Source organism: Rattus norvegicus, chromosome 8, assembly GCF_021556685.1.
Source record: "Rattus norvegicus strain SHRSP/BbbUtx chromosome 8, alternate assembly SHRSP_T2T, whole genome shotgun sequence".
Taxonomy (NCBI): domain Eukaryota; kingdom Metazoa; phylum Chordata; class Mammalia; order Rodentia; family Muridae; genus Rattus; species Rattus norvegicus.
In genome coordinates, this window is record NC_141541.1 from 22,895,797 (window position 1) to 22,922,252 (window position 26,456).

General features: G+C 35.9%; 1 protein-coding gene across 1 annotated transcript; it reads left to right on the plus strand.

Moving 5' to 3' along the window:
* The first annotated feature begins 7,351 nt into the window (after positions 1–7,351).
* On the plus strand, positions 7,352–8,290 carry Or7g21 (olfactory receptor family 7 subfamily G member 21). Its single transcript, NM_001000428.1, is given in 1 exon segment — positions 7,352–8,290. A coding segment is annotated over 1 exon segment (939 nt).
* The last annotated feature ends 18,166 nt before the right edge of the window (positions 8,291–26,456 follow it).

The following is a 26,456-nucleotide window of genomic DNA, read 5'->3' on the forward strand; positions in this document are numbered from 1 at the left end:
ATTTTGTGGTAATTAGAATGGGTCATTTTACTTGAATTCACTGTGGGAAGGAGTGCTATAAGATTTTATTAAGTTGATTAGGATCAGAGCTCTCTCCCTGTGGTTTATCATCATGTGTTCCCACTGTTCTCCTACCAGGTAGACCTCAGCTTCTATAGTAATCTCACAAAACATGTTCTATTTCCATTTAAGAAAAACACATGCCGACTCTTGTGTGAAGTTTTCTGCAAAGACAGAAAACACTCAACTCAGAAATGGAACTTTTAATAGATGAAATTAAAGATTCCAACAAAGACTAATGTGGTTAACCTGTACATTTATTGGAATTACTTAAACGAGTTTAGCTGAGAAGTTATAGAGCAGGGATAATCTTATGCAACAATAATACCAAAAAGCTTATTTCTACACTGATGATAACTCCTGTAATCTGTATCATTGGAGGGATTCTCTATATGACTTGAAGTTTCCAGAATCTGTAAAGTACTGAATTTTAGCAAGCTCATCTTCCCTTAGGCAGATCTAGTAGTCCACATTTCCTCTCACAATTACATTTCAGTCTCATGGCCCTCTCCTTCCTTCCTGGAAGGAGTGCTTAATGTCTATAAGAGACTGTTAAAATATGTTCTATCTACATTCTTCATGTGTGCTTATGTGTGTTGCATGTTGCATGTACACGTGAATGTAAATGCCAGTGTCAGCTGTTATCTTTACAACACATCTATCTACTTTACAAAATGTTTTTGAAGGTTAATTTTTATTTGTAATTGTATGCATGTAAGTGTGTGTGTGTGTGTGTGTGTGTGTGTATTTACATGTGAACATGTGAGTTTAAGTGTTCCTTGGCATCAGACATAGTTGACTTTGAGTTTCAAACTATTGTCAGCCACCTGGCATGAGTACTGGGAACCTAACTATCATACTCTACCTGAGATGTATGCAATTTTTTATTTTTAATTTAATAATCTGAATATGGTCTTCTCCCAAACCCCGTGGGAGAGAGAGCTCACCGCCCAGGCAGGCGGGCACTTCTGAGACTGCAGGGCAGGAGAGACGGACAGTACTGCCCACCCCTACCAACATCCTTGGCACAAGAGGAAAGTGTATAGGGCCTCTGGGAACAAGAAGATAGGGGCACTCAACGCTGTGGTCCAGACATATCTGGATATGAAGAGATATGGTCAAACAGCTCACTGCACCCAAATCCCGTGAGAGGGAGAGCTAGACCTTCACAGGAGCAGACATGCCTGGGAATCCAGAGGAGACTATTCTCTGTCCACATTTCTGACACTAGAGGAAAATGCCTAGCGCCATCTGGGCCCCCTTTACAAAGGGTTCTGTGCCAAGGTGGGGCAGGCCCTCCTGGTTGCTGCCCTCATGGAGAGCTGAAACCCAGCTCTAAGAAGTGACTCTAGGCTTGAGACCAGAGTTAAGACCAACTTTTCTGCTCCAAGTGACCTGCCTGGTGGACTCAGACACACTCCCACAGAACACCTGAAGATCAGTAGACAGGAACGACTAAATGCCTGAATGCGGAACATTCTGTTTGCAGAACTGACTGAAGGAGAACAGGAAAACAGGTCTACACCACTCCTGACACACAGGCCAATGGGATGGTCTAACCACTGTCAGAAATAGCAGAAAAAGGTAACACCAGAGAATGTGATGGCAAGAGGCAACTCAGGAACCGAAGCAACAGAAACAAAGACTACATGGCATCATCAGAGCCGAATTCTGCCACCAAAGCAAACACTGAATATCCAAACACACCAGAAAAGCAAGATCTAGATTTAAAATCACATTTGATCATGATGATGGAGGACTTCAAAAAAGACATAAAGAACTCCCTTAAAGAAATGCAGGAAAACACAAATATAAAAGCAGAAGCCTATAGAGAGGAAATGTAAAAATCCCTGAGAGAATTACAGGAAAACACAAACAAACAGGTATAGGAATTAATGATGGAAATAGAAGCAATAAAGAAAGCACAAAGGGAGACAACCATGGATATAGAAAACCAAAGGAAGGGACAAGGCGATGTAGATAAAAGCATCACCAACAGAATAAAAGAGATAGAAGAGAGAATTCCAGGAGCAGAAGATTCTTCAGAAATCATCGACACAACCATCAAAAATAACATAAAATGGAAAAAGGTACTGGTCCAAAACATACAGGAAATCTAGGACACATTGAGAAGATCAAACCTAAGGATAATAGGTATAGAAGAGAGTGAAGATTCCCAGCTTAAAGGACCATTAGTATCTTCAATAAAATGATAGAAGAAAACTTCCCTAACCTAAAGAAAGAGATGCTCATGAACATACAAGAAGCCTACAGAACTCCAAATAAATTGGACCAGAAAAGGAACTCCTCCCATCACATAATAGTCAAAACACCAAATGCACAAAACAAAGAAAGAATATTAAAAGCAGTAAGGGAAAAATGTCAAGTAACATATAAAGGCAGACCTATCAGAATTCCACCAGAATTCTCAGTAGAGATTATGAAAGCCAGAAAGTCCTGGACAGATGTCTTACAGACAGTAAGAGAACATAAATGCCAGCCCAGGATACTGTATCCAGCAAAATTCTCAATTAACATAGATGGAGAAACCAAGATATTCCATGACAAAACCAAATTTACACAATATTTTTCTACAAATCCAGCCCTACAAAGGATAATAAATGTTAAAGTCCAACATAAGGAGGCAAGTTACACCCTACACAAAGCAAGAAACTAAACGTTTTTGAACAAAACAAAGAGAAGACAAGCACAAACATAATCTCACATCCAAACATGAATATAATAGGAAGCAACAATCACTATTCCTTAATATCTCTCAACATCAATGGACTCCATTCCCCAATAAGAAGACACAGATTAAAGAACTGGATACACAATGAGGACATGACATTTTGCTGCCTAAAAGAAACATACCCCAGAGACAAAGAGAGACCCTACCTCAAAGTAAAAGGCTGGAAAACAACGTTCTAAGCAAATGGTCTGAAGAAGCAAGCTTGACTAGCCATTCTAATATCGAATAAAATTGATTTTCAACCAAAAGTCATCAAAAAAGGTAAGGAAGGACACTACATATTCATCAATGGAAAAATCCACCAAGATGAACTCTCAATCCTAAATATCTATGCTCGAAATACAAGGGCACCAATATACATAAAAGAAACCTTACTAAAGCTTAAAACACATTGCAATTCACACAATAATAGTAGGACTTTTCCACATCCCACTCTCATTAATGGACAGATCATGGAAACAGAAATTAAACAGAGACATAGACAGACTAAGAGAAGTCATAAACCAAATGGATTTAACAGATATTAATAGAACATTGTATCCTAAAACAAGAGGATATACCTTCTTCTCACAACCTCATGGTACTTTCTCCAAAATTGATCATATAATCAGTCATAAAATAGGCCTCAACAGATACGGAAAGATAGAAATAATCCCATGAGTCCTATCAGACTTCCACGGGCTAAAGGTGATCTTCAATAACAATAAGGGAAGAATGCCCACATATACATGGAAGTTGAATAATGCTCTACTCAGTGGTAACCTGGTCAAGGAAGAAAGAAAGAAATTAAAGACTTCTTAGAATTTAATGAAAATGTAGGTACATCATACAAAAACTTATGGGACACAATGAAAGCTGTGCTAAGAGGAAAACTCATAGTTCTGAGTGCCTGCAGAAAGAAACAGGAGAGAGCATATATCAGCAGCTTGACAGCACACCTAAAAGCTCTAGAACAAAGAGAAGCAAATACATCCAGGAGGATTAGAATGCAGGAAATAATCAAACTCAGAGCTGAAATCAACCAAGCAGTAATGAAAAGGACTATACAAAAGAATCAACAGAACCAAAAGCTAGTTCTTTGAGAAAATCAACAAGATAAATAAACCCTTAGCCAGACTAAGCAGAGGACATAGAGTGTGTATCCAAATTAACAAAATCAGAAATTAAAATGAAAACCTAACAACAGTCAGAGGAAATTTAAAAAAAATCATGAGATCCTACTACTAAAGCTTATTTTCAAGAAAACTGGAAAATCTGGAGGAAATGGACAATTTCCTAGACAGATACCAGGTACCGAGGTTAAATCAGTAACAAATAAACCATTTAAACAACCCCATAACTCCTAAAGAAATAGAAGCAGTCATTAAGAGTCTCCCAAACATAAAGAGCCCAGGTCCAGACAGGTTCAGTGCAGAATTCTATCAGACATTCATAGAACTTATACAATACTATTCAAACTATTCCACAAAATTGAAAGAGATGGAGCCCTACCAAACTCCTTCTGTGAAACCACAATTACTCTTATACCTAAATCACACAAAGACTCAACAGAGAAAGAGAACTTCAGACCAATTTCCCTTATGAATATCGATTCAAAGATACTCAATAAAATTCTTGCAAACTGAATCCAAGAGCACATCAAAATAGTCATCCATCATGATCAAGTATACTTCATTCCAGGGATGCAGGGATGGTTTAATATACGGAAAACCATCAACGTGATCCATTATATAAACAAACTGAAAGAACAAAACCACATGATCATTTCATTAGATGCTGAGAAAGCATTTGAAAAAATTCAACACCCCTTCATGATAAAAGTCCTGGAAAGAATAGGAATTCAAGGCCCATACCTAAACATAGTAAAAGCCATATACAGCAAACTAGTCGCTAACATTAAACTAAATGGAGAGAAACGTGAAGCAATCCCACTAAAATCAGGGACTAGACAAGGCTGCCCACTCTCTCCCTACTTACTCAATATAGTCCTCAAAGTCCTAGCCAGAGCAATCAGACAACAAAAGGAGATCAAAGGGATACAGATTGAAAATGAAGAAATCAAAATATCCCTATTTACAGACGATATGATTGTATACTTAAGTGATTCCAAAAGTTCCACCAGAGAACTACTAAACCTGATAAACACCTTCAGCAAAGTGGCTGGGTATAAAATTAACTCAAATAAATCAGTAACCTTCCTCTACACAAAAGAGAAGCTGAGAAAGAAATTAGGGAAATGACAGCCTTCATAATAATCCCAAATGATATAAAATACCTCGGTGTGACTTTAATCAAGCAATTCATAGTCTTCTTAAGTCAAGAAAATTATTGTAAGACATAGGTGAAAATAAAGAAAGAACAATTGGAGGAACAGCTGTTTGTAATTTGTTGGCTGCATACGACTCCTATTCTCTTTACTGGGCATCTTTTGGCTTCAGTGGAAGTGGATGTACCTAGTCCTGGAGTAACTTCATGCACCAGGGTTGGATGATACCAGATGAGACTTCTCCCTTCTCAGAGAGAAATGGTAGAGCAAATTTTGGTAAGACAAGTGGAGGGGGTTTACTGGGAGGAAAAAGGCACTGATATTTAATTTTCAAGTGAATAAATAAATAAATAAATAAATAAGCCAAGTCTCTAGAATTCAAAGTAAAAAAATAAAAAAAATGACATATAAAATTATTTATTTCCTGTTATCGTGCAATTAGTATAATATGTGGTGCTCCACAATGAAATCAGAGAGGTAGGAGCACATACATATTGCAGATTATGGCTGTGATTTTATAATATATATTGTAAAAGGGAATATTCATGTACTGGTTATTACTAACTTAACACATATAAGCTGGTTCTGAAATGCTTGCTTTTGTTTACTGCTCTAGAATACATGGTTCAAAGAGTACAAAGTTGATTAATCAGATAATAACTAAACTCAGCCTTTAATAATTGCATGGATACAGGTAACAAAGAATGAGAGCATAATGTAAATGATGAGAGAGGTGGGAGGGGAGGGAGACACATCCCTAGTCTTAGAAATAACTCAATAAGAATAAAACTGAACTGTGAAATGTTTGGTTGAATTTTTCTACCATTCCAGAAAGACTATTAGTAGAGATAAGTTATAAGGTTGGTTCATTTCTTTGGTTTAAGCATATTAAAACAAGCGCTTTTAGTTTCTGAATAATTATTAGCTTTAATTAAAACAACAGGCAAAAGAAACTAGTTAAGTAAAATTGAAAAAGAATATGAACTCAATGCTAAAGAAGGCCCTAAATTAAACACTTTGATTAATTTCGTGAGAAAAATGATTGCAAACTGTTTTGAAAAAATAATGTTCCCCAAATTCAATATAGGGTGTCATAGTACTTGAACACTTACTATCATGAGCGATCAAAAAAATGACAAGAAATGAAAGAACAATAATTAATATTCAGTCAACAGAGATGGTGCATATGGAGGATAACCTTTTTTCACATTTTTATAGTTGGAAACTTGAGCAACTGTAATTTTGTACACACATACAGAACATATTCATAAAAATAGAATTTAATCCAGGCTACAATATATCATGGCAAAAATAAAGAACATTCATTGTATAAAGAAACTTAAAAAGAATGTGTGAAGATTATAAGAATAGTATTATATTTTATGTATGCAATACTATGAACTGTGGGACAAACTCACTTCTGTTCAACTGGTCTCCAGTGTCAGAGATTCAAATTTTCAAAACTCTCCACTATTGGTAATACTGGTCTTTAAGGATATGAACTCAGGGGTTTAGACTAATAGTCATGTAGTTGGTATAATTAGGAGCTTTGATCCTCAAAACTCCTGGGATTAAGAGATAGAGCATTCAGCTTGTGACCTCCTTAACAACATTACAAAAATCTTGAAATTTCTTGGACAGAGTTCAGAGGCTATTCATTTTTATAATCAGGAACCTTTTCTTTACTGGAATCTGTCTTCCATTTGCAAAATACAGGTGAGATATTTACATCATTCTGGAGCACATACAAGAAATGGACTTCCTTGTTAATTTTTAGAAATGAAGGAGAGATTATTAGGTTATCAACATGGTGAATCAGAAGAGCATTCCTGAAGCTATTGGAAAAAATCACTTAATTGTCCTCTCGTTACCAATTTATCACATAATTCAATATTATGAACTTTCTATTATACTCAATCGGAATAATTGTTTTGTTTTAATGGTAGGTGTCATATTATTCAAAGCCAAAACAAAGTCTTTTCTCAAATACAGTGAGTTTTAATACAAATTCAGGCATTAGTAATCATTTATGTACTGATAGTAGAAGTAAATTCACTATGGGAATTAATTACTAGAGAGCGATAGCTACATAGGACAAACTAGATGGTGTTACTTTCCTTAAATTCCATTTCTAAAATGGAAATAGAAGACTAAATTTGAAACCCTAAGGCATGTATAAGGTTCTTTTCTAACAAATCAAATTTTACAGTGATACTCTTCATTCCTATCTTTTAATAACTTTTTGCCCTCTTTTCTTAAGATTCATGTCTAACATGGAAGTTAAAAACAAATCAGTGGTTTTGGATATTTTTCTTCGTGGACTCACAGATGATACAGAGCTGCAGCCCTTCATCTTTGGCTTTTTTCTATGCATGTATTTGATCACTATCTTTGGAAATCTTCTTATAATGTTGGTCATCAATTGTGACTCTCACCTCCACACCCCCATGTATTTCTTTCTCTGTCATCTTTCCTTTAATGACATGTATTTAATTAGCGTCACAGTCCCAAAGATGTTGTTGAATATACAAACACATGATCAGAAAATCACTTTTGCTGGCTGCCTCAGCCAGGGATGCTTTGTTGCAGTATGTACCATCTTTGAGTGTTTTCTCCTAGGAGTAATGGCCTATGACCGCTATATAGCCATTTGTTATCCTCTAAGATACACAGTGCTCATGAATCCCCACTTCTGCGTTATTCTTGTTCTTATCTCTTTATCCATTAGTATTGTGAACGGTCTGCTTCATAGTCTGATGGTACTGCACTTGTCCTTCTGCACAGACCTAGAAATCCTTCACTTCTTCTGTGAAATTGCACAAATCCTCAAGCTTGCTTGTTCTTACAGCCTCATCAACAACATCTTGATTTTTGCTACAGCTTCAATTTTTGCTGGTGTTCCTCTGTTTGGAATAATTTTATCTTATTTTCACATTATTTCTACAGTATTGAAAATGCCATCATCAGAAGGAAAATACAAAGCCTTCTCCACGTGTGGGTCTCATTTGTCGGTTGTTTCTTTATTCTATGGAACAGGATTTGGTGTATACATTACCTCAAATGTAATTGATGCGCCACAAAAGATTGCTGTGGCTTCAGTGATGTATTCAATAGTTCCTCCAATGATGAATCCTTTTATCTATAGTATGAGGAACAGGGATATAAAGGAGGCACTGAAGAAGGTAATTGGTAGGCCAGTTTCTCTTCTGTGATATATGATGAACCTTCGGCTTGGCAGTCTAGTGTAAGGCAACATTGAAGGATTTGTCTTGAGCTAACTTGTTTTTTCATCCGTGTTGATTTGATTGTACTTCCTTGAACCTTTACACAAAAAATTATATTTAATATAAGTCTACTTTATTCTTTTTATTTGGGTGTTTAACCTGTATGCATGTAAAAATTTCATGATTATGCCTAGTTCTCATATACAGCAGGAGAGTGTGTCAGATACCATGGACCCAGAGCTTCAAATGATTGGTAGCTGCCAAGGAGAGGATTTAGATTGAATCCAGGTCCTCTAGTGGAGTAGGCACTGATTTAACCACTGAACAATTTATCTATCCCATTATAGTTTTGCTTTTAGTAACATTTATATGTGCATATTCAAATAATTACTGAAACCAGGAGAATTATTTTGATCCTGTTGAGCAGAACCTCTGGTGGTTATAAGCTGCTCAACTATAGTGCTGAGAAGATAACCTCTGGAAAATCAGCATGTACTCTTAAGAACTGAACCACTTCTTCACTCAATTGACAAATGCTTTGAAATATGGAAGTAGATTTTTTTTGTATTTGTCTTTTTTTTCAAGTCCCAGGAAAGGGGCTGTTATGTGGACTTTTAATATTACCTCCTCTCTCTCTGTCTCTCTGTCTCTCTGTCTCTCTGTCTCTGTCTCTGTCTGTCTGTCTGTCTGTCTCTCTCTCTCTCTCTCTCTCTCTCTCTCTCTCTCTGTGTGTGTGTGTGTGTGTGTGTGTGTGTGTGTGTACACTGTTTGTTTGGATATGGGAATCAATCTATCCCATCTCTGTCTTAGATTTAGTTCTCTTGTTAAGGAAAGATGTAGACATGGGAAATCTGTAAAGGTACCACTGCTACAAAATTATTGGCTAGTATTTTCACTCCTTTCACTTTATTATTGATAAGTTTTTATTACCTGATAAACAAAATAGTTTTGGATAATTGTGAGATATTTGAATTTCATCAATGCATATAAAGGATTTTAAATATTTTTGAGAATTTCATACCCATTTCCCATATCTTTCTATTAAACTGCCCATCGTTCTTCCTGAAATCCTTTCCAAGTCCTCTCAATATCATGTATATTTTTTAAAAGCCACTGAATAAATTATGGGTTTGAAGAATAGCCATGAGTTTCAGCCTATTTATGGGAACATATGAAATTGAAAAGAAGTTACATGCTTGTAGAAAATTGAATCTCCATTAGAATTTACACAGTGAAGTAATCATAGCAACATTGATATGTGTTACTAAAACCATACCTGACTTAAAGAATACTATGCAGCAAAGCGTAAGGCTTCACTATCCTCATGTAGTGAACAAATACTTGTACTGTGTTTTCTTTAATTTTCCAGGTGAGGGAAAAATTGCAACTGTTATATATAGTGAAGATGACAGATTTAGAGGATCACAAGCCATTTCCTGCTTGCTGATATTTTTTTTATGGTTAGACTGGACTTTATTTTTCAGTAGATTTAATATGGTACCTACAAGAAAGTCAAAACCCATCCCAACTAACATTTGTCCTTTTTTATAAAAGAATTAGATATTACTTTATGATAAATGAGAAAAATTCTACTTGCAGAAGATAATGAAATTATCAATGTGGTCTAAAATGTAAATTATATATTTTATTGTAATATAAAAGTATAGAATAAAGCAAAAAGGAAGAGGCATATTAATGGAAGAAAAAATAATTTTATTGTTATATTTGATATTATTGGTATCTGTAGATTGATTTAAAAGTGCTGTTTTTCCAGAATGGAATAGTTCTATCAACTTAGGTATTCACTTTATTGACGACTTGAATACATTTGGAAACTCTAGGATACACTTGTAGATATTCATATCAGGGCATATTGAGAGGGTTTCAATTGATTGGGAAGATGCTCCCTCAGTGGATACTATCCTAGGGGCTTATATCTCAGACTAAATATAATAATAGAAAGGAGAAAGCACATTGACCACTGCCATCTCCCCTTTCCTGTTTATGTGTGTGCAGGTGTGGGAGACCACTATTGCCATACATATTCATCATGTTGGACTAAACCTTAAAAAAATGAACCCCAAATAATCTCCCTCCTTCAAGTGATTTTTATTAGACTTTAGTCACAACAAAAAGCAATAACACAGAGTTCCTGTGAATGCGTGATGAATTTTATGATATATAAAGATATAAACATTGTTGTTTGACTTTGTCAAACATTTGCTGAAATTTTCAATTCTAGATAGGCTCAGATTCTCTGGTAGCCAAGGGAATAAATCACATTAGATACCAAACATAATTTATTGAATGAATTATATGTGGTGCTATCTTTTATCTTATTCTTCCATGACTACTATTATAAAAAGTTGAATGGTGGTTCATTTATTTGTTAGGCCTTTGCCTAATAGTAAACATCCAAATTAGTAAAATCAAAATTAAGAAACATTTTTCATGTTGGTATGAAATTTTTTATCTAATTTTTCTGGTTTGGTGTGTAAATCCATTTTAATATTTTCCTACATATATTCTGGAGGACATAGAATGTATTTTTATTTTTTATTTTTCATTTTCATTTTCTTTTATTGGATATTTTCTTTATATACATTTCAAATGTTGTCTGGGAAAGTACAAACTATCACTAAATGATTGATTCAATTGTCTTCTTATTAACTGAATTATTACCAATCATCACATGTATATGAACCTTTCTCTTAGCAATCTTTTGGATATATTGTATCTAATCATTAATTAAAATTTCTTACATCATAGAGTTGTTTATGTTTGTGTGTGTGTGTGTGTGTGTGTGTGTGTGTGTGTGTGTGTTTTCCCAGTTTCTCCTCTGGAACTCCATCCTATCCCCCAACCCCCCGCCTCCCTGATGGTGTTCCCTCAGCTACCCACCTACTTCCTCCTGTCTCCCTGTCCTCCCCTACACTGGGGAGTTATGCCTTTACAGAACCAATGGCCTATCCTCCCATTGATGCCTGAAAAGGCCCATCCTCTACTGCAAATGTGGTTGGAGCCATGGGTAGTTCCATGTGCACTCTTTGGTTGGTGGTTTAGTTCCAGGGAGCTATAGGGTGTTTGTTTGGTTGATATTGTTGTTCTTGCTATAGAAAGTAATTTTATATATATAAAAGAATAAAAAAGAAGAAAGTAATTTTATAAATGGAACTTTTTTCCTCTAGGAAGGTACAAACTATCACTAAAGGATTGACTCAATTGTCTTCTTATTAACTGAATTATGACCAATCATCACATGAATATGAACCTTTCTCTTAACAGTCTTTTGGGTGTATTGTATCCAATCATTAATTAAAATTCCTTACATCATAAAGTTGTTTATGTTTTTTTGTGTCTCTGTGTGTGTGTGTGTGTGTGTGTGTGTGTGTGTGTGTGTTTGCCTGTGTGTCTTTTTGCCTGTTTGATGATATGACTACAGAGGTTAGTAGAGAGTGTATTACAATCTCTGGAGCTGGTGTTAAATTTCTGAGCAATTCATGGTTGTTTAGAACTGAACTCCAATCCACAGAAAAAGCAGAAAGTGCTCTTGACCTTAAAGCCATCTTTCCAACCCATATGAAACTTTTAATAATTCAATATAGAATATGTCCATAATTTATTTCTTTATTTCTGTTTTAGAAATTAAGGATAACATTTAATACATACAAATCTTTCACTGGCCTTCATCTCTAGGACTACAAATGTTCAAGTTTTGTAATGGATATCTCATATGTCCTCTGTATTTATGATGAACTAAGCTTTCAACAAGGTAGTTTTGTGGAGAAGAATTTCATTTCATTTCCCAGTCTGGCTTGGAACCTACTGTGAAATGTAGGCTAGCAATGTTTCCATACCACATTCCCCTAATGATGAGATGAAAATATCTTATAAATCTTATCAATGAATTTTGTGATAATAATTTTGACTCAAAAATCATTTATTGAAAGGAAAATAAAAACAAGGTATATAAAGAAAATCAGCTCTTGTGTGAGTAATCATTGTGATGAAAACAGACAGAATGTAGTGACCAAGCATATCTATGAAAAAAATGATATTGAAGCAAGAGTAAACAGTCTCATTCAGAAGGCTAAATAAAGTTTAGAAGACAGTGAAATAGATGACACATTGGATATATACAGTCTTTCAAAATTAAAGCATGAGGTTATAAATAGACCAAGCATATCTATGAAAAAAATGATATTGAAGCAAGAGTAAACAGTCTCTTTCAGAAGGCTAAATAAAGTTTAGAAGACAGTGAAATAGATGACACATTGGATATATACAGTCTTTCAAAATTAAAGCATGAGATTATAAATAGACCAAGCATATCTATGAAAAAAATGATATTGAAGCAAGAGTAAACAGTCTCTTTCAGAAGGCTAAATAAAGTTTAGAAGACAGTGAAAATCACCCTGCTAATGGTTCTCATTGGGAATATGACACTGAATTTTTATATAAAAATAAACTTAGATAAACTAATGACAAAATTATGATAAGATAGAGACTGGAGAGGTATGTATTTTAGTTAATTTTTTTTTGTTTTAAGATGTCTAAGTAAAATTTGATATTGACTCATACAAGGGTTTCAACATAGTCCATATAAGTCAACCTCTTTTAATTCTCAAAGTGTAAACCTTGGAAAGAATATATGAGGATTATGAAGATGTCTCTGGATAAAGCACTTGCACTGCAAACATGAGAATAAGTGTTTTGATCCCAGAATTCACAAAAAAATATACTAACGGTAAAATGGAAATTCTCAGCCAAAGAACTACTTATAAATAAGGACAACTGAAAAAGTATTACTCATCCCTAAAGATGAGCCACCTAATTGGTTATCCAATAACAAATGTAGATTTTTGAAATTATAGCCATACATATAACACTAAACAGATTCAGTTGATACATATATTTCTCAGTATACATGACACTATATGATTGCTTTCACTACTTAATCTTTTGGTACTACATGAACAATTGGTGTCCTTTTTTCTGGGAAAGACCACTTCTCAACTCACAGATTTATTCAGTTGCAAATAATGCTTTTTGTAGGATTAGGCCTTGTGAAGTTCCCTGTCAATATTGACATTTTAACAAACTTTCTTTAATGATGGGATTTTTCCAACTTGAATGTTATGGCAACACAACAGTTTAATATCATCAAAGTCCAGGTGGGAAACAAATGGTAGCAAAAGCTTATCCACATCTGCATGCAGGGGTATAGAAAGTATTGTTATTTTTCTTACTTTGTCTTTTCTTTATTTTTATTCAATGTGGGACAGAAGTCCCTGGGATCTTATTCTAAAATTTCAAGGCAGATCATTTCTCCACAGATAAATATCTCTGGAAATGTTCAAAGACATCTGTGGAGGTATTTATTAAATATTATCAAGCATGAGCAAGTTGACAATGAAGAATATTTATCATGGGTGGTAAATAGCTTTAATCACACATACATTTGTCTCTGGTAATAAATAGCAACTGAAGTAATTTAAATATGCTTGGTCCAGAGAGTAATAGTAATAGGATTGTGGCCTTGGTGGGATATGTGTGGCCTGTTTGAAGAAGTATGTCACTGTTAGGCATGGGCTTTTAGACCTTCCTCCTAACCAGGTCAGAGCCAAACTTCTGTCTGCCTTTATGTCATGATGTAAAACTTTTGGCTCCACTAGTTATATGTCGGTCTGTAAATGGTCAGGCTGCCATCCGGCTTTAATGGAAATGGACTGAACCTCTGAATTTGTAAGCCAGCACCAATTAAATGCTGTTCCATATATAAGGTACCTTTGTCATGATGTCTCTTCACAGCAATGAAAATTCTAATCAAAACACTAATTAATATGACAAAGTTTCGGTTATATTGCTACTGGTGCCTCCTATTTTCCTAGTACGTTTCTTCTTCCTTGCAAGAAAATATGTAGTTACATTTGTGAGTCAATTTCGTAATCCTGGAGAAGTCATTTTTTTCTGGGTAGAGATTTTCCTCATTCACCATGGAACATATTCTTCTTGCTAAATAAATTTTACAAACTTTTCACAAAATTCAAGTTATCCATCGGTAACATAAATGTTGTCTAGATTATCCAGTACCAAGTAAAATATCATTATATCTAGGGAAGTTCTCTCAGTTTACAAATCTAATATATTGAGATTTGACAACATTCCAGGGATTTGCTGGACAGTTAGTACATGGGTGAATTCAGGCAAGGTGTATGATTGAAATTGCACTCTCAATTCTTTGGTTCCAGCTTCTGGATATTCTAAATAAGTTTTGCATATAGTGGAGCACTTGTCTCCATGATATTAGAGCATCTTTTGGGTATATACCCAAGAGAATTATAGATGGATTTTCAGATAGAACTATTTCTAATTTACTGAGGAATCACCAGATTGATTTCCAGAGTAGTTGTTCCTGACAGCAATGGAGGAGTGTTCCACTTTCTCCACATCCTCACCTGCAAATGCTTTCACTTGAGTTTGGATCTTAGTCATTCTGTGCAAGGTGGAATTTCAGGCTCATTTTGAATTGCATTTTCCTGATGACTAAGGATATTGAAGATTTCTCTTTAGCTTTGTATCCCATGTTTTAATTGGGTTACTTGGTTTTTGGAGGTTAACTTCCTAAGTTATTTGTATATTTTGGATATTAGACCAATATCATATGTTGGGTTAGTGACAATTTTTTCTCAATCTGTAGTTTGCCATTTTATTCTATCAATGGTGTTCGTTGCCTTACAGAAGCTTTTCAGTTTCATGAGATTCCATATGTTAATGGTTGATCATAGAGACTGAGGCATTGGTTCAGGAATTGTCTGCCTGTAATAATGAGTTTACAGCTCTTTCCCATCTTCTCTACTATTCAATTCAGTGTACCTCTTTTTATATTGGGGTCCTTAATGTATTTAGACTGGAGCTTTGTGCCAGGTAATAAAGAAGAATCTCTTCTCATTCTTCTCTATGCAGACCATCACTTAGACAAGAAATATTTATTGAAGGTGTTGTTTGTTTCCACTGTATGTTTTGACTTCTTTGTAAAAGATCAACCGTGGGGTTGGGGATTTAATTCAGTGGTAGGGCATTTGCCTAGCAACCGCAAGGCCCTGGGTTGTTTGGTCCCCAGCTCTGAAAAAAAAAAGAAAGAAAGAAAATCAAGTGTTTAAAGAAGTGTAGGCTTATATCTGGGTCTTCAATTCTATTTCATTGATTGAACTGTCTGTATCTGTATCAAAACCCTCTGGTTTTATTATTGTTTTACCTTACAGATTGAGATCAGGGAAGGTAATTTCCCTCAGACTTTCTTTTTTGTTGAGAACTGTTTTTTTTTTTTTTGCTAACTTTTTTTCACATATGAAGTTGACAGTTGCTCTTTCCATGTCTGTGAAGAACTGTGTTGAAATTTTGATGGGGAATGCATTGAAGGTGTAGATTGCTTTTGGAAAGGTGGTCATTTTTATTATATTAATCCTATGAATCTATGAGTTTGGGTGGGTGTCTATCTTCTGAGGTCTTCAATTTCTTTCTTTGGGAATTTAAAATTCTTGTTATACAGACATTTCACTTGCTTGGTTCGAGTTACATCAAGATATTTTATATTATTTGTGTTGGTTTGAAATGTGTTGTTTCTTTAATTTCTTTCACTGCCTGTTTATCACTCGTGTAAATGAAGACTACTGATTTGTTCAAGTTAATTTTATATTCCACTAATTTGCTGAAGTTGTTAATCAGCTGTTGTAATTGTTTCATGGGATTTCAGAGCTTATTTCTTATTTTCCAATTTGTTTTGCCTTGTTCTCCTTTTGTTGTCTAATTGCTCTAGCTACAATTTCAAGTATTATATTGAATAGATAGTAGGAGATTTGATAGCCTTGCATTCCGCTGATTTTAGTAGAATTGGTTGTATTTTCTCTCTATTTGATTTGATGTTGGCTGTTGGTTGATACATATTGCTTTTATTTGGTTTAGATATGTGTGATGTATTCCTGGCCTTTCCAAGACTTTTAACATAAAGGGGTATCGTATTTTGTCAAAGTATTTTTCAACTTCTAATGAGATGATCACGTGAATATTTTCTTGAGGTCTTTTATATAGTGTGTTATGTTGATGGATTTTTGTATATTAAATCATCCCTGCTTTCCTTGGATGAAGCCTATTTGATCATAATGAGTGACGGTGTTGAAATGTTCTTAGATACAGTTTCTGAGAACTTTGTTGAGTATTTTTCCATTCATTTTCATAAGTGAAATTTTGCTTAACTCTCTTTGTTTGGTGGGTCCTTGTGTAGTTTAGGTATCAGAGTAACAGTGGCTTTATAAAATGAATTATGTAGGTTTCCTTCACATTTTGTTCTGTGGACCACATTTGGGGAGCATTAGTAATAGTTCTTCTTATATTGTCTGGTAGAATTCTGCACTAAATCCATATGGCCCTGGGGTTTTTATTGTTGTTGTTGAGAAGATTTTAATGACTACTTCTTCTTCCTTATGTGCTAATCTGATGATTTTTTTGAATTTCCTAGTTGCTTGTTTTTTCCTCTGTTTTCATTTTGATTTTGTTATTTTGGAAACTAACTATATGCCCTTCAGCTTATTTGGCTAATGGTTACCTATCTTATTGATTTTCTCAAAGAATCAACTCTTAGCTTTCTTGATTCTTCCCTTGTATCTTTTTTTTCTATTTCTCTCACTGTCTTTTATTTCCTCAAAACATTATTATATATTTGACTCTTCTTTTGCATTTTAAATTAAAGCTTCAGATGGAGATAAAGTTTGTCTGGTGTTTTACAAATAACTACTTATTGGTCACTGTATTAGTTTCATAGAACTGAGATAGTAAACAATACAAGGCTACTCTCTTACAATTTTGAGGACCATATGACTGAAATCTTGGAGTCAGGAAGACTGTTCTTCTGTTGAAACTGTGTGTTCCCTTGTATCTTATTAGTTACTTTTAGCCTTGAGTTTGACTATTTCCTGCCATGTACTCCTCATGCTTGTATTTGCTTCTTCTCATTTTAGATGTTTCAGAGGTCCTGTAAATTGCCAGGATAACATCTCTCCAATTTCTTTATAAAAGCAGTCAGTACTATGGATTTTCCTCTTAGCACTGCTTTCATTGTCCACTAAGTTTGGGTATGCTGTGTTTTTATTTTCATTTTTATACCTTAAAGTCTTTAATATCTTTCTTTATATGATTTCTGCCAAGTTATCATTGAGTAGAGAGTTGTTCAATTTCCATGATTATATATTGTCTGATGTTTTTAGTTATGTTGATGTCCAGCCTTATTCCTTGGTGATCTGATAGAACGTCTGAATTATTTCAATTTTCTTCTGTCTGTTGAGACCTGTTTTGCTTCTGATTTTGTTTCAAGATTCATGGAAAAGACAGCATATTCTTTGGGGGTAAGTGAAATATTCTGCAGATATGCTAAAATCCTTTGGTTCACAACTTCTGTTAGTTTCCCTGTGCCTCTGTTTAGTCTCTGTTTCAATAATATATCCATTAGTGACAGTGGGGTGTTAAAGTTTCCGACTTTTTTTTAATCTTTATTAATTTGAGTATTCCTTATTTACATTTCGATTGTTATTCCCCTTCCCGGTTTCCAGGCCAACAACCCCCTAACCCTTCTCCCTTCCCTTCTATAGGGGTGTTCCCCTCCACATCCTCCCCCCATTACCGCCCTCCCCCCAAAAATCCCATTCACTGGGGGTTCAGTCTTGGCAGGATCAAGGGCTTTCCCTTTCACTGGTGCTATCACTAGGCTATTCATTGCTACCTATGAGGTTGGAACCCAGGGTCAGTCCATGTACAGTCTTTGAGTAGTGGCTTAGTCCCTGGAAGCTCTAGTTGCTTGGAATTGTTGTTCATATGGGGTCACGAGCCACTTCAAGCTCTTCCAGTCCTTTCTCTGATTCCTTCAACGGGGGTCCTGTTCTCAGTTCAGTGATTTGCTGCTGGCATTCGTCTATGTAGCTGCTTTATTCTGGCTGTGTCTCTCGGGAGAGATCTACATCTGGTTCCTGTTGGCCTGCACTTCTTTGCTGTATCCATCTTATCTAATTGGGTGGCTGTATATGTATGGGCCACATGTGGGGCAGGTTCTGAATGAGTGTTCCTTCTGCCTCTGTTCTAAACTTTGCCTCCCTATTCCCTGCCAAGGGTATTCTTGTTCCCCTTTTAAAGAAGGTGTGAAGCATTCACATTTTGGTCATCCTTCTTGATTTTCATGAGTTATGTGCATCTAGAGTAATTCAAGCATTTGGGAAATGCTTTTGGTTGCCGTTTTGTCCTAACAACAGTGTACTTTGCCGTACAGAAGCTTTGCAGTTTTATGAGATCCCATTTGTCGATTCTTTATCTTATAGCATAAGCCATTGGTGTTCTGTTCAGGAAATTTTCTCCAGTGCCCATATATTCGAGGTTCTTCCCCAATTTTTCTTCTATTAGTTTGAGTGTATCTGAATTGATGTGGAGGTCCTTGATCCACTTGTACTTAAGCTTTGTACAGGGTGAAAAGCATGAATTGATTTGCCTTCTTCTACATGCTGACCTCTTCCTGAATTAGCACCATTTGCTGAAAATGCTATCTTTTTTCCATTTGATGGTTTTGGCTCCTTTGTCAAAAATCAAGTGACCATAGGTGTTCGGGTTCATTTCTGGGTCTTCAATTCTATTCCACTGGTCTATCTGTCTATCTCTGTACCAATACCATACAGTTTTTATCACTATTGCTCTGTAATACTGCTTGAGTTCAGTGATACTGATTCCCACAGAAATTCTTTTATTCTTGAGGATAGTTTTAACTATCCTGGGTTTTTTGTTATTGCAGATGAATTTGTAAATTGTTCTGTCTAACTCTTAAGATTTGAATTGATATTTTGATGGGGATTGCATTGAATCTGTAGATCGCTTTTGGAAAAATGGCCATTTTTACTATATTAATCCTGCAAATCCATGAGCATGGGAGATATTTCCATCTTCTGAGATCTTCTTCAATTTCTTTCTTCAGAGGCTTGAAATTCTTATCATACAGATCTTTCACTTGCTTGCTTAAAGTCACACCGAGGTGTTTTATATTATTTGGGACTATTATGAATGTTGTTGTTTCCCTAATTTCTTTCTCGGCCTGTTTCTCTTTTGTGTAGAGGAAGGCTATTGATTTATTTGAGTTAATTTTATACCCAGATACTTTGCTGAAAGTGTTTATCAGGTTTAGTAGCTCTCTGGTGGAAATTTAGGCATTGCTTAAATATACTATCCTATCATCTGCAAATAGTGATATTTTGATTTCTTCTTTTCCAATCTATAGCCCTTTGATCTCCTTTTGTTGTCTGATTGCTCTAATTCAAGAACTATATTGAATAACTAGGGAGAGAGTAGAGAGCCTTGTCTAGTCCATGAATTTAGTGGGATTGCTCCAAGTTTCTCTCCATTTAGTTTAACATTAGCTACTGGTTTGCTGTATATGACTTTTACTATGTTTAGGTATGAGCCTTGAACTCCTATTCTTTCCAGGACTTTTATCAGGTATGGGTGTTGAATTTTGTCAAATGCTTTTTCAGCATCTAATGAAATGATCATGTGCTTTTTATCTTTCAGTTTGTTTATATAGTGGATCGAGTTGATGGTTTTCCCTATATTAAACCATCCCTGCCTGCCTGGGATGAAGCCTAATTGATCATGTTGGATGGTTGCTTTGATGTTCTTTTCGATTCAGTTTGCCAGAAATTTATTGATTATTTTGCATCGATATTCATAAGGGAAATTGGTCTGAAGTTTTCTTTCTTTCTTGGGTCTTTGTGTGGTTTAGGTATAAGAGTAATTGTGGCTTCATAGAAGGAATTCGGTAGCGCTCCATCTGTTTCAATTTTGTGCAATAGTTTGGATAGTATTGGTATGAGGTCTTCTATGAATGTCTGATAGAATTCTGCACTGAACCCATCTGGTCCTGCGCTCTTTTTGGTTGGGAGACCTTTAACAACTGCTTCTATTTCTTTAGGAGTTATGGGGTTGTTTTAATGGTTTACCTGTTCCTGATTAAGTTCACTACCTGGTATCTGTCTGGAAATTGTCCATTTCCTCCAGATTTTCCAGTTTTGTTGAATTTAGGCTTTTGTGGTAGGATCTGATGATTTTTTATTTTCCTCTGATATTCTAGTTATGTCTCCCTTTCATTTCTGATTTTTTTAATTTGGACACACTCTCTGTGCACTCTCATTAGTCTGGCTAAGGGTTTATCTATCTTGTTGATTTTCTCAAAGAACCAACTTTTGTTTCTGTTGATTCTTTGTATGGTCCTTTTTGTTTATACTTGGTTGATTTCAGCTCTGAGTTTGATTATTTCCTGACTTCTACTCCTCCTGGGTGTATTCGCTTCTTTTTGTTCCAGAGCTTTTAGGTGTGCTGCCAAGCTATTAATTATGCTCTCTCCTATTTCTTTCTTCAGGCACTCAGAGCTATGAATTTTCCTCTTAGCACCACTTTCTTTGTTTCCTACAACTTTTGGTATGTTGTATCTTCATTTTCATTAAATTCTAAGAAGTCTTTAATTTCTTCCTTTATTTCTTCCTTGACCAGGTTATCATTGAGCTGAGCATCGTTCAATTTCCATGTATATGTGGGTATTCTTCCCTTATTGTTGTTGAAGACCAGCCTTAGCCCGTGATGGTCTGATAGGATGCATGGGATTATTTCTATCCTTCTGTATCTTTTCAGGCTGTTTTATGACCAATTATATGGTCAATTTTCGAGAAAGTACCATGAGGTTGTGAGAAGAAGGTATATCCTTTTCTTTTACGATAGAATGTCCTATAAATATCTGTTAAGTCCATTTGGTTCATGACATCTCTTTTTGTGTCTATGTCTCTGTTCAATTTCTGTTTCCATGATCTGTCCTTTGATGAGAGTGTGGTGTTGAAATCTCCTACTATTATTGCGTGAGGTGCAATGTGTGCTTTGAGCTTCAGTAAGGTTTCTTTTATGTATGTAGGTGGCCTTGTATTTGGAGCATAGATATTTAGGATTGAGAGTTCACCTTGGCGAATTTTTTCTTTGATGAATATGAAGTGTCCTTCCTTATCTTTTTTGATGACTTTTAGTTGAAAATTGATTTTATTCAGTATTAGAATGGCTACTACAGCTTTCTTCTCCAGACCATTTGCTTGGAAATTTGTTTTCCAGCCTAACTCTGAGGTAGTGTCTGTCTTTGTCTCTGAGGTATGTTTCTTGTAGGCAGAAGAATACAGGGTCCTCATTGCATATCCAGATTGTTAATCTAAGTCTTTTCATTGGGTAGTTGAGTCCATTAATGTTGAGAGATATTAAAGAATAATGATTGTTGCTTCCTGTTATATTTGTATTTGGATGTGAGATATTATGTTTGTGGGCTTTTCTTCTCTTTGTTTTGTTGCCAAGATGATTAGTTTCTTGTTTTTTCTATGGTGTAGCTTGCCTCCTTTACTTTTTTTTTTTTTCAGAGCTGGGGACCGAACCCAGGGCCTTGCACTTCCTAGGCAACCGCTCTACCACTGAGCTAAATCCCCAAGCCCAGCTTGCCTCCTTATGTTGGGCTTTACCACTTATTATTTTTTGTAGGGCTGGATTTGTAGAAATATATTGTGTAAATTTGGAATTGTCACGGATTATCTAGGTTTCTCCATCTATGATAATTGAGAGTTTTGCTAGATACATTAACCTGGGCTGGCATTTGTGTTCTCTTAGGGTCTGTATGACATCTGTACAGTCTCTTCTGGCTTTCATAGTCTCTGGTGAGAAGTCTGGTGTGATTCTGATAGGTCTGCCTTTATATATCACTTGATGTTTTACCCTTACTGCTTTAATATTCTTTCTTTGTTTTGTGCATTTGGTGGTTTGACTATTATGTGACGGGAGGATTTTCTTTTCTGGGCCAATCTATTTGGAGTTATGTAGGCTTCTTGTATGTTTATGGACATCTGTTTCTTTAGGTTAGGGAAGTTTTGTTCAATGATTTTTTTGAAGATATTTACTGGTCTTTGAGCTGGGAGTCTTCACTGTCTTCTGTACCTATTATCCATAGGTTTGATCTTCTCATTGAGTCCTGGAATTCCTGTATGTATTGGACCAGTATTTTTTTTCCGTTTTACATTATCTTTGACAATTGTGTTGATGATTTCTATGGAATCTTCTGCTCCTGAGATTCTCTCTTCTATCTCTTGTATTCTGTTGGTGATACTTGTATCTACAGCCCCTTATTTCTTCCTTTGGTTTTCTATGTCCAGGGTTGTCTCCCTTTGTGCTTTCTTTACTGCTTCTATTTTCATTTTTAATTCCTTCATCTGTTTGACTGTGTTTTCCTGGAATTCTTTCAGGGATTTTTGTGATGCCTCTCTATTAGCTTCTATTTGTTTTTTTATATTTTCCTGCATTTCTCTAATGGAGTTCTTTATGTCTTTCTTGAAGTTGTCCATCATTATGATCAAACGTGATTTTTAAATCTATATCTTGCTTTCCTGGTGTGTTTGCATATTCAGTGTTTGCTCTGGTAGGAGAATTGAGCTCTGATGATGCCATGCAGCCTTGGTTTCTGTTGCCTGGGTCCCTGTGCTTGCCTCTCACCATCAGGTTTTCTCTGATATTACCTTGTTCTGCTACTTCTGACAGGGGCGAGACCATCCTATATGCCTATGTGTCAGGAGTGCTGTATACCTGTTTTCCTGTTTTCTTTCAGCCAGTTATGGGAACAAAGTGTTCTCCTTTCAGGAATGTATTCTTTCCTGTCTACTGGTCTTCAGCTGTTCCTGTGGGTGTGTCCTGAGTCCACCAAGTAGGTCGCTTGGAGCAGAATAGTTGGTCTTACCTGTGGTCCTGGGTCTCAAGTTGCCCCTGGGGGTCTGCTTTTGAGTTCTCCATGAGGGAGGGCCTGAGCGGCCTTTTCCAGGGGCCTCTGTACACCGGGGTCCCAGATGGAGGTAGGTGTTTGCCTCGGGAGTCAGAAATGTGGGCAGAGTGTAGTTACTTCTGGATTCCCAGGCCTGTCTTCCCCTCTGAAGGTTTAGCTTTGCCTCCCATGGGATTTGGGTGCAGGTAGCTTTTGACTGGGTTCCTTCAGGTCCATTCGGTGTCTCGACCACAGGGGACCTGCTGTTTGAGTGCCCCTATCTTCCGGTTCCTAGAGGCGCTTTACAGTTTCCTCTTGGGCCAGGGATGTGGGCAGGGTGGGCAGTATTGGTGGTCTCTCCCCCTCTGCAGTCTCAGGAGTGCCCACTTGTCTGGGTGGTGAGCTCTCTAGCCCAAGGCATTTGGGGCAGGGAACTGTGGGCCAGCATCAGCAAGGTTGGGGCTCCAGCTAAAAACCTCTCTACCCCAATTTTTAATAGTATAATTTATATCTCTGGAGTCTAACTTCTTCAGTTTTTTGTACATTTTGGATATTAGCAAAATATTGATAAAGATCTTTTGCCAATCTGTTGGTTGCCATTTTGTCTTAATGACAGTACCCTCTGCCTTACAGAAGCTTTGCAGTTTTATGAGGTACCACTTGCTGATTCTTGATCTTAGAGCATATGTTGTTGGTGTTTTCTTCAGGAAGTTTTTCCTAGTGCCCATGTGTTTGGGAATCTTTTCCACTTTTTTGTCTATTAGTTTGAGTATATCTGGTTTGAATTGGAGGTCCTTGATCCACTTAAGCTTTGTACCAGGCAATAAGAATGGGTTGATTTGCATTCTTGTACATGGTGACCTCTAGTTGAACCAGCACCATTTGTTGAAAATGCTGTCTTTCTTCCATTGGATGGTTTTAGCTCCTTTGTCAAAAATCAAGTGACCATACGTATGTGGGTTCATTTCTGGGTCTCCAATTGTGCTCCACTGATCTATCTCCCTGTCTCTATACCATAAAGTTTTTTGTTTTAATCACTATTGCTCTGTATTGCTGTGGGAGGTCAGGAATTGTTAATCCCCCAGAAGTTCTTTTATTGTTCAATAGTTTTTATTGTTCAATACAGTTTTCGCTATCCTGTTTTTTTTTTATTTTGTTATTCTAAATGAATTTTTAAAATTGTTCTTTCTATCTCTATGAAGAACTGAGTTGGAAATTTGATAGGGGTTAGACTGAATCTGTAGATTGCCTTTGGCAAAGTGGCCATTTTTACTGTATTAATCCTGTCAATCCATGGGCATGGGAGCTCTTTCCATCTTCTGAAATCTTCCGTTTCTTTCTTCAGGGACTTGAAGTTCTTGTCATAAAGATATTTCAATTGCTTGGATAAAGTCACACCAAGATATTTTCTATTATTTGGGAGTATTGTGAAGGGTGTCATTTCCCTAATTTCTTTCTTGCCCTGTTTGTCCTTTGAGTAGAGGAAGGCTACTGATTTGTTTGAGTTAATTTTATACCCAGCCACTTTAATGAATTTATCAGGTTTAGTAGTTCTCTGGTGGAACTTTTGGGATCACTTAAGTATACTATCATATCATCTGCAAATAGTGATATTATGAATTCTTTCTTCCCAATTTGTATCGGTTTGACATCCTTTTATTGTCTGATTACTCTGGCTAGGATTTGAGTACTATTTAGAATAAGTAGGGAGAGAGTGGACAGCCTTGTCTAGTCCTTGATTACAGTGGGATTATTTCAAGTTTTTTCTGCATTTAGTTTGATGTTAGCTACTGGTTTTTTGTATATTGCTTTTACTATGTATAGGTATGAGCCCTGAATCCTGATCTTTCTGGATCGTGAAGGGTTGTTGAATTTTGTCAATATACTCTCTCAGAATCTAATGAAATGATCACGTGGTATTTATATTTGAGTTTGTTTACATAGTGGATTACGTTGGTGGATTTCTGTATATTGAACCATCCTTGCATCTCTGGCTTGAAACATACTTGATCATGATGGATGATTATTTTTATGTGCTTTCGGATTTGGTTTGTAAGCATTTTATTCAGTATATTTGCGTCAACATTAATAAGAGACATTTGTCTGAAATTCTTTCTTTGTTGGATATTTGTGTGCTTTAGGTGTAAGAGTAATTGTGGCTTCACAGAAGGAATTTGGTAGTGCTCCATCTATTCCTATTCTGTAGAATAGTTTGGACAGTATTGATATGAGGTCTTCTGTGAAGGTCTGATAGAATTCTGTACTAAACCCATCTGGTCCTGAGCTCTTCTTGGTTGGAAGACTACTACTTTTTTCTTTAGGAGTTATGGGATTGTTTAGATGGTTTATCTGTTCCTGATTTAACTTTGGTACCTGGCATTTGACTATAAAATTGTCCATTTTTTCAATTTTTTTTAATATAGGCTTTTGTAGTAGAATCTGATGGTTTTTGAATTTCCTCAGATTCTGTTCTTATGGCCCCTTTTCATTTCTGATTTTGTTAATTTGTATACACTCTCTGTGCCCTCTGGTTAGTCTTTCCAAGAATTTATCTATCTTGATGATTTTTCTCAAAGAACCAGCTCCTTTTGTATAGTCCTTTATGTTTCTACTTGCTTGATATCAGCATGGGATTACTTTTATCTTCTTGTATCTGTTGAGGCTTATTTGTGACTGATTATATGGTCAATTTTGGAGAAGCTCAGTGTGCTGCTGAGAAGAAGGTACATTCTTTTGTTTTTGGATTAAATATTCTATAGATAATTGTAAATGTATTTGGTTCTTAACTTTTGTTAGTTCCTCTATGTATTTACTTAATTTTTGTTTACATGACCTGGCCATTGATGAGAGTGGGTTGTTGAAATCCCCTACTATTATTTTGTGAGGTGCAATGTGTGATTGAGTGTTAGTAAGGTTTGTTTTAAGAATCTACGGGCCCTTGCTTTTGGAGCATAGATATTTATGATTGAGAGCTCATTTTTGGTCATTTTTCCTCTAATGAATATGAAGTGTCCTTCCTTATCTTTTTTAATTATTTTTGGTTGAAAGTCATTTTTATTCGATATTAGAATGGTTACTCTATCTTGTTTCTTCATACCACTTACTTGGAAAATTTTTTTCTAGCTTTTTACTCTGAGGTGGTATCTGTCTTTGTCTCTGAGGTGTGTTTCCTCTCTGCAGCAAAATTCTGGGTCGTCTTTATGTATCCAGTCTGTTTGTCTATGTCTTTTTATTTAGGACTGGAATCCATTGATGTTGAGAGATATTAAGGAATAGGTTGTTGCTTCCTATCATTTT